Below are 17,832 nucleotides of genomic sequence, written 5' to 3'. Positions count from 1 at the left end.
TTTTGTAATGTTTTGGTTTTTTTTATATTCTCCTGGATGTTTTTGTATAGAAACAGTTTGATTTTTAGTCAAAGTTTTATTCTGTTCTTTTTTTAAATAAATGGATTTTTCTCCTCCGCATGTCGACGTTGTGACTTTAGCGTCGGTCGTAGCTCCTCCTCTTTGTGGGCGGAGTCATCACAGCTGTGGCGACGTGGTTTTTGTCCACGACACAAACATACATTTTGAATTAAAAAGATTTGTTTTTAAGTCTTTTTAACGTTAATCTACAGTCGGACATCGTTGACTTTGATTCTTGTGTCGGACGTCGCGTTCATGACTCTAAGGGATTAGGGATTATGAGTAGATTTTGGAATTCTAAGTAGATTTTGGGATTATAAATAGAATTTGGGGATTATAAGTAGACTTTGGAATTATAAGTAGAATTTGGGATTATAAGTAGATTTTGGGATTATAAATAGATTTTGGAATTATAAATAGAATTTGGGATTATAAATAGAATTTGGGATTGTAAATAGATTTTGGGATTATAAATAGATTTTGGGATTAAAAATAAATTACGGGATTATAAGTAGATTTTGGGATTATAACTAGATTTTAGGATTATAAATACATAGAATTTGGGATTATAAATAGATTTTGGAATTATAAGTAGAATTTGGGATTATAAATAGATTTTGGAATTATAAATAGAATGTGGGATTATAAATAGAATTTGGGATTGTAAATAGATTTTGGAATTCTAAGTATATTTTGGGATTATAAATAGAGTTTGGGGATTAAAGTAGATTTTGGGATTATAAATACATTTGGGGATTATAAATAGATTTTTGGATTATGAATAAATTTCAGGATTATAAGTAGATTTTGGGATTATAAATAGATTTGGGGATTATAAGTAGAATTTGGGATTATAAATACATTTAGGGATTCTAAATAGATTTTGGGATTATAAATAAATTTCAGGATTATAAATAGATTTTGTGATTTTGAATAAATTTGGGGATTATAAGTAGATTTTAGAATTATAACTAGATTTTAGGATTATAACTAGATTTTAGGATTATAAATAAATAGAATGTGGGATTATAAATAGAATTTGGGATTATAAATAGATTTAGGGATTATAAATAGATTTTGGGATTATAAATAAATTTGGGGATTATAAGTAGTTTTCGGGATTATAAATACATTTCAGGTTTATAAGTAGATTTTGGGATTATAAATACATTTGGGGATTATAAGTAGATTTTGGGATTATGAGTAGATTTTAGAATTATAAGTAGATTTTAGGATTATAAATAGAATTTGGGATTATAAATAGAATTTGGGATTATAAATAGAACTTGGGATTGTAAATAGATTTTGGAATTCTAAGTAGATTTTGGGATTATAAATAGATTTGGGGATTATAAATAAATGTGGGGATTATAAGTAGATTTTGGGATTATAAATACATTTGGGTATTATAAGTAGATTTTGGGATTATGAGTAGATTTTAGAATTATAACTAGATTTTAGGATTATAAATAAATAGAATTTGGGATTATAAATAGATTTTGGAATTATAAATAGAATTTGGGATTATAAATAGAATTTGGGATTATGAATAGAATTTGGGATTGTAAATAGATTTTGGAATTGTAAGTAGATTTTGGGATTATAAATAAATTTGGGGATTATAAATAGATTTTGGGATTATAAATAAATTTTGGGATTATAAGTAGATTTTGGGATTATGAGTAGATTTTAGAATTATAACTAGATTTTAGGATTATAAATAAATAGAATTTGCGATTATAAGTAGATTTTGAAATTATAAGTAGAATTTAGGATTATAAGTAGATTTTGGAATTATAAATAGAATTTGGAATTATAAATAGAATTTGGGATTATAAATAGATTTTGGGATTATAAGTAGATTTTGGGATCTACGTAGAATTTGGAATTCTAAGTACATTTTGGAACTTGAAGTAGATTTTGAATTCTCAGTAGGATTCTTCTTTTCAGTCTTTTTAACTTGATTCTTGTGTCTCAGGACTCTTCAGTGACGACTCTCTCTGACTTGTCGTGTATAAAGTACTTCAAAGTGATACTTAAAGTATTTATAATATTACTCCAGTAAAACTCTTTACTGTTCTGAAGTATGAGGAGTTGAATGGGTGAAAAGCTCTATAAATACAGACCATAATACCAACTCTTCTTCTTCTTCTTCTTGTGATTTTATTTGGTTTATTTTGGTCATAACGAGTAACAGAGCGAGTTAGAGGAAACGTAGTGGAGTAAAAGTACACATATATAACAAAGTAAAGTACAGGTATGTGAGTTTTGTACACAAAAAAAACCCTTAACCATAATAATGCAGAGTCCTAAACTCAAAGCAGTTCTTTAGAAACGAGGTTCTGCCTCAAGGTTCCTTTAATATCAAAGGAATAGTGATGTGCTCTTTGTGAACGAGCTGGTCCTAGGAGCCGACTCCCGTCAGGGAGAACCGGACCTTCTGGTGCTCCGGCTCCGGGATTTTATTTTAATGGACACATCATGTGACCAGTGACGTGACGACAGACTTGGATCATACCATTATGTAGAAGAAGGGGGCAGGGTTAGGTTAGGTTAGGTTTGGGTCAACACGTCAACGTTAGCGCACAACGCGTTTCCACGACGACTGACAGGTAAAAGACGCGCGTGACGTCGTGTTTACGTGACTTCCGATCGTTAAAACGAGTCTCTGTAGTTAACGTTAAACTTTAAAAACAGAGGCACACATACGCAGTACACAGGTACGCTAACGTTATTGGTTAGCGCTGCTCTTTTTCCATTTAACAAACAGAGCGCTCCAGTTCCACTGTAGGCTAAGGCTAGCGGCGCTAAACGGAGCTAGCGGAGCTAACTGGTAAACGGTGCCCGGACTCATGTCACTCGGTGTCCCGTCGCGTAAACATGACGTCATGCGCGTCTTTTCCGGTCAGTCGTCACGGAAACGCGATTTGCGTTCACGCGCGCTAATGTGCGTTAACCTTTTGCGCAGCGCTAATTAAAATGTTAAGAATTAATAGTGGAAAAAATGCATATAAATCAGGCTTTTATTTTGAAAACTGCTTAATAACACACAACCCATTCATAATCTAAGCTAAATCAGGCTAACGGTTCTGAGTGAAGAGTCGTTTGGGAGCCGGAGCCAAAAGAAGCGAATCTTTGAAAAGAGCCGAACTTCCCATGACTACAGAGGGCGGGGACTGTGGCTTTGTTTCCCGCTGTCGGCGGCTACAGGGGCAGACGCCGGCGAGCGAATCGAGCGCGCCCAGGATGAAAGGAACGCTGCGGGGTTTAGGACCCGGCGGAAGGCGCGGTACAATAGAGCTGTTGTGCAGCGGAGGAGGAGGAAGAGGAAGAGGAGGAGGAAGAGGAGGAGAAGCGAGTCCGTGAAGAGGAGATTCAAACCTTCAACGCAGGAGTTTCATGTGGAACCAGAGACGGAACCTCTGTGTTTCACACGGTCACTGTGGACGGACACGCGCGTGGGAGAAGGACACGAGGCAGCGCGGGAAAAGTGGAGGTAAGATGGAGGAAAGTGTGGAGAATATGAGCGAGTGTGGCCTCCTTCTTCTTCTCCTCCTTCTTCTTCTCCTCCTTCTCCTGCTGACTCACTATATATATGTGTATATAAGTGTGTACGTGTGTTTTACGACACCCACAGTGCCGTAAAACACACGCACACGCGTCCTTTTTCTCGCCGTTTTTGACAACAAAACCCACGCTGTGACACGAATGAAGCGACATGTTTGGATGACGGCGGTGGCGCCATGTTTGATTCCCTGCTCAGCGGCCATTAGTGCCCGCCCGCCCCGCCGGCCGCTCCGGGCCACACACATCGAGTGTTTGGCGCGAAGCAGGCGATTTACGACAGTGTCCGGTATCGCGATTTAAAAAGAAAAACAACAACAACAACAATACAATTATAACGTAGATGAGACGTGATGTTTATGTCGTAAACAAACAGTTGTAGTGATCTACGTCACGTGATCACGTCTTTATGTCAGTGTTAAACTGAAGTCACTCACTCACCCACACCAGAGTCACTCACTCTCACTCACTCACCCACACCAAAGTCACCCACTCTCCGACACCAAAGTCACTCACTCTCACTCACTCTCCGACACCAAAGTCACTCACTCTCCCACACCAAAGTCACTCACTCTCCCACACCAAAGTCACTCACTCTCTCACACCAAAGTCACTCACTCTCTCACACCAAAGTCACTCACTCTCTCACACCAAAGTCACTCACTCTCTCACACCAAAGTCACTCACTCTCTCACACCAAAGTCACTCACTCTGCCACACCAAAGTCACTCACTCTGCCACACCAAAGTCACTCACTCTCCCACACCAAAGTCTCTCACTCTCTCACACCAAAGTCACTCACTCTCCCACACCAAAGTCACTCACTCTCTCACACCAAAGTCACTCACTCTCCCACACCAAAGTCTATAGAGCCTCCATCACTAACTTACAATGACTGATTTTAGTGAATTCGGCTTTAAAAAATAATGTATTTAGACACATTTCAGTGACACAAAGTGACCACACGAGGCAGCAGAGGACCAGCAGCTCCTGTGTCCCTGTGAGCTAAAATCACTGGTTTTCTCTATGGGCTTTGGTGTGTGAGAGTGAGTGGTTTACAAACTTCAGTTTAATCACAGTCTTTTAAAAATATGTGATTTAACGTCAGTGGGTTAATCGTGGATTTGGAATATCGTTGTTATTTTACATAAGTGATTTGTAAATACTTTTTTATCTCATCAACAAACAGTGATTTATTTCGTTTAGTACCACAAGGGGGACCTGCGTCTTTAAAATATAAACAAACATCTGTTACGTCAACACCGTAATAGTGTAGTTTCTGTCATTTTTCAGCTTCTTAAATGTGAATATTTTCATGTTTCTGTCATTTTTCAGCTTCTTAAATGTGAATATTTTCACGTTTCTGTCATTTTTCAGCTTCTTAAATGTGAATATTTTCACGTTTCTGTCATTTATTTAGCTTCTTAAATGTGAATATTTTCATGTTTCTGTCATTTTTCAGCTTCTTAAATGTGAATATTTTCACGTTTCTGTCATTTTTCAGCTTCTTAAATGTGAATATTTTCACGTTTCTGTCATTTTTCAGCTTCTTAAATGTGAATATTTTCACGTTTCTGACATTTTTCAGCTTCTTAAATGTGAATATTTTCACGTTTCTGTCATTTTTCAGCTTCTTAAATGTGAATATTTTCACGTTTCTGTCATTTTTCAGCTTCTTAAATGTGAATATTTTCACGTTTCTGTCATTTTTCAGCTTCTTAAATGTGAATGTTATAATATGTTAATGTATAATATAGCACATCTCTTCAGTGAAGTTAGTTGTGCGTCAGTGCTGCTGCTTCACTTACGCCAACGTATCTTTAAAAGCTTCAGGTTTGAATTAATAAACATCTTGTGCTTACACTATGTATAGAGTGGTACTACACACACACACACACACAGGAATGTGAGGCATGTCCTGTCTGTTGAAACAGTTTACTGTGCTGAAGCTGAAGCTGAATTATGTCCCTTTTTTAATATTCACTAAATATTGACCTATATTTTAAACACCTTTTCTCTCTTTTGTTTGCAGGTATGACCTTAATCTGTTGTTGATCACCACAGGAGTTCACAGCATGCTTTTCAATCTGAACTTTATGGTGAGTCCTGAATCATCTGCTGCAGTTAAACGACGTGGAGATGAAATGATTAAATAAAGTAATTATTTAAAACCTGCTGTTACAGGACGTCACAGGATGAAACGTCTCAGGTTGTCGAGCAGCAGTGACTCGTCTGACAATGACAGTGAGTCTGAAATCCTTCAGTTCTTCATGTTTGTCTTCTGGTTATTGCTTTTTGTTATTATAACGGCATCTTTTTTATTTTCTCTTTATTCAGGTCCTTCAACCTCATTCTGCTCGTCCCACAAATATGGAGGTAAAGCTGGAAGCAAGGCCTCCAACCCCAAGAAACCTGCTGAAGTGAGTCTGATACACAAGTGATTTAAGAAGCATTTTTCAGCTTCTTAAATGTGAATATTTTCACGCTAACTAACAAAGGGAACGCTAACTGACACGAGAATGCTAACAAGGGAATGCTAACTCACAAGGGAACACTAACAAGGGAACGCTAACAAACGAGGAAACGCTAACTGACAAGAGAACACTAACAAGGGAACGCTAACTAACAAGGGAACGCTAACAAACAAGGGAACACTAACAAACAAACAAGGGAACGCAAACAAACAAGGGAACACAAACAAACAAGGGAACGCTAACTAACAAGGGAACGATAACAAACAAACAAGGGAACGCTAACTGACAAGAGAACACTAACAAGGAACGCTAACTAACAAGAGAACACTAACAAACTAACAAGGGAACACTAACTGACAAGAGAACACTTACAAGGGAACGCTAACCAAAGAACGCTAACAAACAAACAAGGGAATGCTAACTGACAAGAGAACACTAACGAGGGAACGCTAACAAACAAGGGAACGCTGACAAACAAGAGAACACTAACAAACTAACAAGGGAACGCTAGCTAACAAGAGAACGCTAACAAACAAACAAAGGAACGCTAACTGACAAGAGAACACTAACAAGGGAACGCTAGCTAACAAACAAACAAGGGAACACTAACTGACAAGAGAACGCTAACAAGGGAGCGCTAACTGACAAGAGAACGCTAACAAACAAACAAGAGAACGCTAACTGACAAGGGAACACTGACAAGGGAACACTAACAAGGGAACGCTAACTGACAAGAGAACGCTTACAAACAAACTAGAGAACGCTAACTGACAAGGGAACACTAACAAGAGAACGCTAACAAACAAACAAGAGAACGCTAACTGACAAGGGAACGCTAACTGACAAGAGAACGCTTACAAACAAACAAGGGAACGCTAACTGACAAGTGATGTTCTGACGTCACTTCCTCCTCACAGGCTTGTTATATGTGAATATTTTCATGTTTCTGTCATTTTTCAGCTTCTTAAATGTGAATATTTTCATGTTTCTGTCATTTTTCAGCTTCTTAAATGTGAATATTTTCATGTTTCTGTCATTTTTCAGCTTCTTAAATGTGAATATTTTCATGTTTCTGTCATTTTTCAGCTTCTTAAATGTGAATATTTTCATGTTTCTGTCATTTTTCAGCTTCTTAAATGTGAATATTTTCTACTTTCTGTCATTTTCCAGCCTCTTAAATGCCTCTTGTGTCCTGCAGGTGTTCAGAAAAGACCTGATCAGTGCCATGAAGCTTCCAGACTCTCATCATGTTCCTCCTGAGGATTATTACCTGTTGGCCGACACCTGGAAGCAGGAGTGGGAGAAGGGAGTCCAGGTTCCTGCCAGTCCAGACACCGTCCCTGAGCCGTCGGTCAGGTAACGCTGGCTCCTCTGAGACCTTGTCTCTGGGTTCTGGTCTCTGGGTTCTGGTCTGTGGTCTCACTGGTCTGTGGTCTGTGTTCAGGGTCATCGCAGAGAGGTCAAAGGAAGTCCTGTACTCGCTCCAGAGGAAGTACATCCAGTGTTCCTGTCAAGAGTCGACTGAGCCCGGCTACGTCAACATCAAAGAGCTAGCAGAGGACATGTGTCGCTACGACCTGGACGACATGGACCTGCACTGGCTGCACACGCTCAACGCTCAGCTGCAGCGCATGGGTGAGCAGAAGAAGAAGAAGACTGAGAAGAAGCTGTTCTCGTGTTTAAAGTTTGTCTTTTTAACGACGTAATGGCGCACGCGTGAAGAGAACGCTAACCGTCAAGAGAACGCTAACTAACAACCTGGAGAATGCTAACTGACGAGAGAATCCGAAATTGACAGGAGAACGCTAACTGACAAGAGAATGCTAACCGATGAGAACGCTAACTAACAAAACGAGAACGCTAACTGACGAGACAAGAGAACACTGACTAACAGACAAGTGAACGCTAACTAACAACCTGGAGAATGCTAAATGACAAAAGAATCCGAAATTGACAGGAGAACGCTAACTAACCGACAAGAGAGTGCTAACTGATGAGAACGCTAACTGACAAACGAGCACTGACTGACAAGAGAACGCTAACTGACAAACGAGAGAACGCTAACTGACAAGACAAGAGTGCACTGACCGACAAGGGAATGCTAACTGACAAGAGAACGCTGACTGACAAAAGAATGCTAACAGACAAGAGAACACTACCTAACAAGACAAGAGAGCGCTGACTGACAAGAGAACCCTAACAAACAAACAAGCGAACGCTAACTAACCGACAAGAGACCACTGACTGACAAGAGAACGCTGACTGACAAGGGAAAGCTAACTGACAAACAAAGAGAACGCTGACTGACAAACAAGAGAACGCTGACTGACAAGAGAGCACTGACAAACGAGAGAACGCTAACTGACAAGCCAAGGGAATGCTAACTGACAAGACAAGAGTGCACTGACCGACAAGGGAATGCTAACTGACAAGAGAACAGAGAACGCTGACTGACAAAAGAATGCTAACAGACAAGAGAACGCTAACTAACAAACAAGAGAACGCTAACTAACCGACAAGAGAACGCTGACTGACAAGAGAACGCTAACTAACAAACAAGCGAACGCTAACTAACCGACAAGAGAACGCTAATTAACAAACAAGGGAACACTAACTAACAAACAAGAGAACGCTAACTGACAAGACAAGAGAACACTGACTAACGGACAAGAGAACGCTAACTAACAACCTGGAGAATGCTAACTGACGAGAGAATCCGAAATTGACAGGAGAACTCTAACTAAATGACAAGAGAGTGCTAACTGATGAGAACGCTAACTGACAAGACAAGAGAACGCTGACTGACAAACCAGCACTGAGTGACAGGAGAAAGCTAACTAACCGACAAGAGAGTGCTAACTGATGAGAACGCTAACTGACAAGACAAGAGTGCACTGACCGACAAGGGAACGCTAACTAACAAACGAGAACGCTAACTAACAAGACACGAGAACGCTAACTAACTAACAAGACAAGAGAACACTGACTGACAAGAGAACGCTAACAAACAAGCGAACGCTAACTAACCGACAAGAGAACGCTGACTGACACGAGAACGCTAACTAACAAGACACGAGAACGCTAACTAACCGACAAGAGAGTGCTAACTGACAAGACAAGAGTGCACTGACCGACAAGGGAACGCTAACTGACAAGAGAACAGAGAACGCTGACTGACAAAAGAATGCTAACAGACAAGAGAACGCTAACTAACAAGACACGAGAACGCTAACTAACCGACAAGAGAGTGCTAACTGACAAGACGAGTGCACTGACCGACAAGGGAACGCTAACTGACAAGAGAACAGAGAACGCTGACTGACAAAAGAATGCTAACAGACAAGAGAACGCTAACTAACAAACAAGAGAACGCTAACTAACAAACAAGAGAACGCTAATTAACCAACAAGAGAACGCCAACTAACTAACAAGACAAGAGAACGCTAACAAACAAGAGAACGATGACTGACACGAGAACGCTAACTAACAAGACACGAGAACGCTAACTAACAAGACACGAGAACGCTTACTAACAAACAAGAACGCTAACTAAGAGAACGCTAATTAACAAACAAGAGAACACTTACTAACAAGACAAGAGAACGCTAACTAACAAACAAGCAAATGCTAACTAACTGACAAGAGAACACTAACTAACCAACAAGAGAAAGCTAACTAACAAACAAGCAAATGCTAACTAACTGACAAGGGAACTCTAACTAACTAGATAAGAGAGCGCTAACTGACGAGAGAACGTTGAAGAACGTTGTCATTTTAACGAGGTTGTCGTATGTTTTTTGTCTTTCAGGGGAGGGGCCTGTGGACGAGCTAACGATGGAGCGTACCATGGAGGCTCTGGAGCGTCAGTGTCACGAGAAGATGAACCACGCCATCGAGACGGTGGAAGGTCTGGGCATCGAGTACGACGAGGACGTCATCTGTGACGTGTGCCGCTCGCCCGACAGCGAGGAAGGAAACGACATGGTCTTCTGCGACAAGTGCAACATCTGTGTTCACCAGGTAGACCGCAGGCCCCGCCCACTTCACCTGACGCACTCGTGAGGAGAGCGCTAACTGACGAGAGAGGGAACGCTAACACGAGAACACAAACTGACGAGAGAACAGAGAATGCTAACTGACGAGAGACTAACAAGACAACGCTAACTAACAAGAGAACGCTAACTAACAAGAGAACGCTAACTGACAAGAGAATGTAACTAACAAGAGAACGCTAAATGACAAGAGAACGCTAACTGACAAGAGGCTAAAAAGAGAATGCTAACTGACAAGAGAACGTCAATTGACAAGTGACAAACAAGATAATGCTAACTGACAAGCGAACAGAGAATGCGAACTGACTAGAGACTAACAAGAGAATGCTAACTGACGAGAACAGAGAATGCTAACTGACAAGAGAATGCTAACTGACAAGAGAACAGAGAATGTTAACTGACAAGAGACTAATAAGAGAACGCTAACTGACAAGAGACTAATAAGAGAACGCTAACTGACAAGAGACTAATAAGAGAACGCTAACTGACAAGAGAAAGCTAACTGACAAGAGACTAATAAGAGAACGCTAACTGACAAGAGAACGCTAACTGACAAGAGACTAATAAGAGAAAGCTAACTGACAAGAGACTAATAAGAGAACGCTTACTGACAAGAGAAAGCTAACTGACAAGAGACTAATAAGAGAACACTAACCGACAAGAGAACACTAACTGACAAGAGACTAATAAGAGACGCTAACGGACAAGAGAACGCTAACTGACAAGAGACTAATAAGAGAACGCTAACTGACAAGAGAATGCTAGCTGACAAGAGACTAACGAGAATGCTAACTGACAAGAGACTAACAAAGGAATGCTAACTGACGAGAACACTAACTGACAAGAGACCGCTAACTAAGAGAATGCTATCTGACAAGAGAACAGAGAATGCTAACTAACACTAAAATGCTAACTGACAGACGGTTTGATAAAAGTCAACCTAAACGATAACATTAATTTTCCAGACTATAAGACGTATAAATAAATAAATAAATGAGGTGTCACATGTCAGTGAACGCCTCAGTGAAGGCGTCAGTGAACGCCTCAGTGATGTTCTGACGTCACTTCCTCCTCACAGGCTTGTTACGGCATCGTCAAAGTTCCCGTCGGTAACTGGTTGTGTCGGACGTGCGTCCTCGGCATCGACCCGCAGTGTCTGCTCTGTCCCCAGAAGGGCGGCGCCATGAAGGCCACGCGTGCCGGCACCAAGTGGGCTCACGTTAGCTGTGCTCTGTGGATCCCTGAGGTAAAATGTTGTGATGAATGAGACCCTGAGACACTGATAGACCCTGATATACAGTGATAGACCCTGATAGACAGATAGACCCTGATAGACACTGATAGACACTGATAGACCCTGAGACACTGATAGACCCTGAGACACTGATAGACACTGATAGACCCTGATAGACTCTGATAGACCCTGATAAACCCTGATAGACCCTGAGACCCCGATAGACCCTGATACACTGATAGACACTGATAGACCCTGATATACTGATAGACACTGATAGACCCTGATAGACCCTAATAGACCCTGAGACCCCGATAGACCCTGATACACTGATAGACCCTGAGACACTGATAGACCCTGATATACTGATAGACCCTGATAGACACTGATAGACCCTGATATACTGATAGACACTGATAGACCCTGAGACCCTGATAGACCCTGACGCTGTGCTGTTGTGCAGGTGAGCATCGCCTGTCCTGAGAGGATGGAGCCCATCACTAAAGTCTCTCACATTCCGCCCAGTCGCTGGTCTCTGATCTGCAGTCTGTGTAAACTGAAGACAGGAGCATGTATCCAGGTCAGTGTGGAGACATCTGTATACTCTGTCTTATTTACTGACTTTGTAACGGTTTTAATTTGAAAAAATAGATCAATGAATGAATGAATGAATCCAACACCTGAAGATGAAAAAAAAATTAAGATCTCAGTGTTTAAGGGATAGTTTAAAGGTTTTTATATGAAGAACTGACACGTTGTAAAACCACTCACTCTCTCACACCAAAGTCCATAGAGAAAATCAGTCATTTTAGCTCACAGGGACACAGGAGCTGCTGTTCCTCTGCTGCCTCGTGTGGTCACTTTGTGTCACTGAGTTAAGTGTAAATTAAATATTTCAAAGGCTGAATTCACTAAAATCAGTCATTGTAAGTTAGTGATGGATGCAGCAGTGGATCAACAACTCCTGTGAACTCCTGTGTCTCTGTGATGTTAAAATCACTGGTTTATGGACTCTATGGACTTTGGTGTGGGAGAGTGAGTGACTTTGGTGTGAGAGAGTGAGTGACTTTGGTGTGAAAGAGTGAGTGACTTGGGTGTGGGAGAGTGAGTGAGTTACTTTGGTGTGGGAGAGTGAGTGACTTTGGTGTGTCAGAGTGAGTGACTTTGGTGTGAGAGAGTGAGTGAGTGACTTTGGTGTGGGAGAGTGAGTGACTTTGATGTGGGAGAGTGAGTGACTTTGGTGTGGGAGAGTGAGTGAGTGACTTTGGTGTGGGAGAGTGAGTGACTTTGGTGTGGGAGAGTGAGTGACTTTGGTGTGAGAGAGTGAGTGACTTTGGTGTGAGAGTGAGTGGTTTACAAACTTCAGTTTAACAGTGAGATAAAGTCATGATCATGTGACGTAGACGTCGTAGACTAAATCTGACGTAGATTTAATGACGTAAGTCTTTTATAAAGTGGATAAAGTCACTTTTTCCTCATGTTTTCATAAACTGCAGCTTCAGTTTTCTTATTAAACGACTCTCTTGTTCCTGTTTCCGTCTCAGTGCTCGGTGAAGAATTGCACCACTCCCTTCCACGTGACCTGTGCCTTTGAGCACAGCCTGGAGATGAAGACCATCCTGGACGAAGGCGACGAAGTCAAGTTCAAGTCTTTCTGCCTGAAACACAGCAAACCCAAGTCGTCTGAGGCGACTCTGAGTCCGGCTCGATCCAAACCTGCTGCTGCGGAGGTGAAGGTGGTGAAGGTGGGTGAGCGAGCGCTGAGGCTGCAGGAGCTGGAGGAGGACTTCTACTCTCTAATCCACATGGAGCAGCTGAGCAGAGTGCTGGGCCTCTCACAGCGCCTGGTGGACTTCATCTATCAGTACTGGAAACTCAAGAGGAAGAGCAACTCCAACAGAGCTCTGCTGCCCCCTAAAGAGGAGGAGGACAACCTGGTGCTGCAGCCTCACCAGGACAGCATCCACACTCGCATGCGTATGTTCATGCACCTGAGGCAGGACCTGGAGAGGGTGGGTGCACACAATCTGATTATTATACTGCTGCTGATGATCATCATTATACTGCTGCTGATGATCATCATTATACTGCTGCTGTAGATCATCATTATACTGCTGCTGTAGATCATCATTATACTGCTGCTGATGAAGCTGTGTTTCTGCTCTATTTCGGTCTTTATTAATCACATATGATGTTATTTATAATGCAGTCACTTGATTTTACACTAGAAAGTAACTCCAGAAACTGACGAGAGAACGCTAACCGACAAGAACAGAGAACACTAACTGACCAGAGAACGCTAACTGACCTGAGAACGCTAACCGACAAGAACAGAGAACGCTAACTGACAAGAACGGAGAAAGCTAACTGACCAGAGAACGCTAACTGACAAGAACAGAGAACGCTAACTGACAAGAACAGAGAAAGCTAACTGACAAGAACAGAGAAAGCTAACTGACAAGAACAGAGAAAGCTAACTGACCAGAGAACGCTAACTGACAAGAACAGAGAACGCTAACCGACAAGAACAGAGAACGCTAAGCGACAAGAACAGAGAACGCTAACTGACAACAACAGCGAATGCTAACTGACAACAACAGCGAATGCTAACTAACTGACCAGAGAACAGAGAACGCTAACTGACCACAGAATGCTAACTAACTGACCAGAGAACGCTAACTAACTGACAAGAGAACACTAACTGACCAGAGAATGCTAACTTACTGACGAGAACGCTAACCAATTGACAAGAACAGCTAACGCTAACTGACCAGAGAACAGGGAACGCTAACTGACAACAACAGAGAACCCGAACTGACCAGAGAACGCTAACTGACAAGAGACCGCTAACTAACTGACAAGAGAACGCTAACAAACTGACCAGAGAAGGCCAACTAACTGACAAGAGAACAGAGAACGCTAACTGACTAGAACAGCGAACGCTTACTGACCACAGAATGCTAACTAACTGACCAGAGAACGCTACCTGACAAGAACAACGCACGCTAACTGACCACAGAATGCTAACTAAGTGACCAGAGAACGCTAACTGACAAGAGAACGTTAACTAACTGACAAGAACAGAGAATGCTAACTAACTAAGAAGAGAATGCTAACTGACCAGAGAATGCTAACTAACTGACAAGAGAACGCTAAATAACTGACAAGAGAACAGAGGGCGCTAACTGACAAGAACAGCGAACGCTAACTGACCAGAGAATGCTATAACTAACTAACAAAATATCGCTAACTAACTGACAAGAGAACGCTAACTGGTTATAACTAACAAGAGAACGCTAACTAACTTCATAGATTGAAGAATCTCTTGATCCTTCATTGAAACACGAGGTGAAAAAGGAAGTGAAATAAGAGAAAAATATGATGTTAAACGTTAGCGTTAGGTTTAAGACTCTTGTCTTTATTGTTTGTCGTCTGCAGGTGAGGAATCTGTGCTACATGGTGAGTCGACGTGAGAAGCTGAAGCTGCTGCAGAGTAAAGCTCAGGAACAGATGTTTGATTTACACGTGAAGCTCATCAACCACGAGCTGTCGGCCGGTGAGGAAACATTTAAGCATCGTCACGTGTTACCATGGTTACACACGGCTAACATTTAAGCATCGTCACGTGTTACCATGGTTACACACGGCTAACATTTAAGCATCGTCACGTGTTACCATGGTTACACACGGCTAACATTTAAGCATCGTCATGTGTTACCACGGTTACACGGCTAACATTTAAGCATCGTCATGTGTTGCCATGGTTACACGCGGCTAACATTTAAGCATCGTCGCGTGTTACCACGGTTACACACGGCTAACATTTAAGCTTCGTCACGTGTTACCATGGTTACACACGGCTAACATTTAAGCATCGTCATGTGTTACCACGGTTACACGGCTAACATTTAAGCTTTGTCATGTGTTACCATGGTTACACGCGGCTAACATTTAAGCATCGTCGCGTGTTACCACGGTTACACACGGCTAACATTTAAGCTTCGTCATGTGTTACCATGGTTACACACGGCTAACATTTAAGCTTCGTCACGTGTTACCATGGTTACACACGACTAACATTTAAGCTTCGTCACGTGTTAACACGGTTACACACGGCTAACATTTAAGCTTCGTCATGCGTTACCATGGTTACACACGACTAACATTTAAGCTGCGTCACGTGTTACCATGGTTACACACGGCTAACATTTAAGCTTCGTCATGTGTTACCATGGTTACACACGTCTGTTACAACGGCGCTAAAGGAGCTAACTGGTAAACAGTGCCTGGAGTTGTCCAGTTCCACTGTAGGCTAACGCCGCTAACTGGTAAACGGTGCCGGGAGTCGTCCAGTTCCACTGTAGGCTAACGGCGCTAAAGGAGCTAACTGTTAAACGGTGCCTGCAGTCGTCCAGTTCCACTGTAGGCTTATGCCGCTAAAGGAGCTAACGGAGCTACCTGGTAAATGGTGCATAGAGTCGTCCAGTTCCACTGTAGGCTAACGGCGCTAAAGGAGCTAACTGGTAAACGGTGCCTGGAGTCGTCCAGTACATGATGTCACCCGCGTCTTTTTCCCGGTCAGTCGTCATGTGCGTTAGCGTTGACGCCGTTAGCGCGTGAACAGATCCTTGCGTCCTGTGAGTGAATGAGTGAATGACTGAATGAATGAATGAGTTGTTCTTTGTCTTCAGGTCTTCCCGCTTCGTTCCCGGTGGAGAACACGCTGTTCCGTCCTCCTCCTCGGATCACGCTCAAGCTGAAAATGCCCAAAGCTTCGGCTCTGGGAAACGGAAACTGCGGCTCCAAGTCCGGGAACGGACCGCTGTGTCCGGACAACAGCGGCAACGTTTGTGAACACACGGCGGGCGGCGGCGGCGGCGAGGGTCTGGGTCAGGGGAAGCCTCAGCTGCACGGCCACGCTCGCAGAGACGAGCGCTCCAACGGACGCCCGCCGTCCTCCGGCCGCTCCAACGCCACGCTGCCGCCGCCCGCCAAACCCACGGGAAAACCGTTAGCGCTGCACGCGGCGCTGCTCGGTCACTCGTCCAACAGCAACGGCAAAGTGGAGCAGGAGCGTGCTAAAGCTAACGGCCTCTTCGCCGAGAAGCTATCGGTTCAGAAGGACAGTTCGTGTCAGACGGCGAGTCACCCGGACGCCGCCAACGAGGCGCTGAACAAGAGCGGCTTCCGTAAATGTGCCATGGAACACTTCGGCAGGTCCTTCAAAGAGGCCACCATAAACCTGGTCCGGACCACGGAGGACCTGCGCTGCGACAAACTGTCCCGCAAAGGCCCGGCCAAGGAGCGGCAGTGGGCCAAACCGACGTCCGAACACAAGGTGAAGAGCGCTCGCTCGCACCAGGACAGCGACGGCTACTGTCCGGACCTGGAGCTCAGCGACTCGGAGCCCGAGGCCAGAGGGAGGAACCGGCACCGGCAGGTCGGGATCAGCCGAGGGAAACCCAACTTGGGCTCAAGACACGCTAAGGTTCAAAGGTGACGGCTAATGTTAGCTTCTTTGTCTCTCTTCTTTCTTTTTTTTTTTTTTACTCCGCCCACTGCCACCGATCTGTCCGGACCCTGTGACGGTCGAGTACCCAAGTGCCAGAACGTCTCAGACCAGAACCAGAACCAGACTTTAACACTAACGGTGCTGAAGATGTTTGACTCTGTAGAAATAAATCTGTGATGATCCTGAACCAGACTTTGTTTTTACTTCTCAATGAACGTGGTTTAAAAAAATGAGTTCATACAACCAGGGCTAATGCTATGCTAAAAGGGTAATGCTACTCTAAGAGGACTAATGCTAAGCTAACAGGGTTAATGCTATGCTAAAATATTAATGCTAAGCTAACGGGTTAATGCTAGTCTAACATGGCTCATGCTAAGCTAACAGGGTTAATGCTACTCTAACTTGGCTAATGCTAAGCTAACAGGTTTAATGCAACTCTAACTTGGCTAATGCTAAGTTAACAGGGTTAATGCTACTCTAACATGGCTAATGCTAAGCTAACAGGGTTAATGCTACTCTAACTTGGCTAATGCTAAGCTAACAGGTTTAATGCAACTCTAACTTGGCTAATGCTAAGTTAACAGGGTTAATGCTACTCTAACATGGCTAATGCTAAGCTAACAGGGTTAATGCTATGCTAACAGTGCTAATGCTAAGCTAACAGGGTTAATGCTACACTAAGAGGACTAATGCTAAGTTAACAGGGTTAATGCTAAGCTAACAGGGTTAATGCTACACTAGGAGGACTAATGCTAAGCTAACAGGGTTAATGCTAAGCTAACAGGGTTAATGCTACGCTAATCTAAGCTAACAGAGTTAATGCTAAGCTAACAGGGTTAATGGTAAAATGTGGGTATTTTCTGACGTTCACTCGCAGCAGCGTTTCTGTTTCTGATAAAATATCGTGATTTTGTCGCGTGCATCTTGGTGTGAATT

General features: G+C 42.7%; 1 protein-coding gene across 1 annotated transcript; it reads left to right on the top strand.

Annotated features, from left to right (window-relative positions):
* The first annotated feature begins 3,422 nt into the window (after window positions 1-3,422).
* Window positions 3,423-17,001, top strand: jade3 (jade family PHD finger 3). The gene is made up of 12 exons (XM_083888550.1): window positions 3,423-3,556; window positions 5,657-5,723; window positions 5,809-5,868; window positions 5,962-6,044; window positions 7,297-7,454; window positions 7,543-7,733; window positions 9,907-10,118; window positions 11,229-11,396; window positions 11,848-11,964; window positions 12,929-13,396; window positions 14,823-14,940; window positions 16,076-17,001. The coding sequence occupies exons 3-12, from the start codon at window positions 5,820-5,822 to the stop codon at window positions 16,882-16,884; spliced, it is 2,373 nt and encodes a 790-aa protein (XP_083744676.1). The 5' UTR covers window positions 3,423-3,556; window positions 5,657-5,723; window positions 5,809-5,819; the 3' UTR covers window positions 16,885-17,001.
* The last annotated feature ends 831 nt before the right edge of the window (window positions 17,002-17,832 follow it).

Source organism: Microchirus variegatus, assembly GCF_963457635.1.
Source record: "Microchirus variegatus genome assembly, chromosome: 4".
Taxonomy (NCBI): domain Eukaryota; kingdom Metazoa; phylum Chordata; class Actinopteri; order Pleuronectiformes; family Soleidae; genus Microchirus; species Microchirus variegatus.
This window is presented reverse-complemented; position numbering and strand designations above follow the sequence as displayed.

What these genes read in the sequence shown, in the direction of transcription:
- jade3 (XM_083888550.1), top strand. Translation starts at nt 5,820, where the DNA reads ATGAAACGTCTCAGGTTGTCGAGCAGCAGTGACTCGTCTGACAATGAC. An exon ending in TGACTCGTCTGACAATGACA is followed by an intron (nt 5,869 to 5,961) that starts GTGAGTCTGAAA and finishes CTCTTTATTCAG; the next exon opens with GTCCTTCAACCTCATTCTGC. An exon ending in AGACAGGAGCATGTATCCAG is followed by an intron (nt 11,965 to 12,928) that starts GTCAGTGTGGAG and finishes TTTCCGTCTCAG; the next exon opens with TGCTCGGTGAAGAATTGCAC.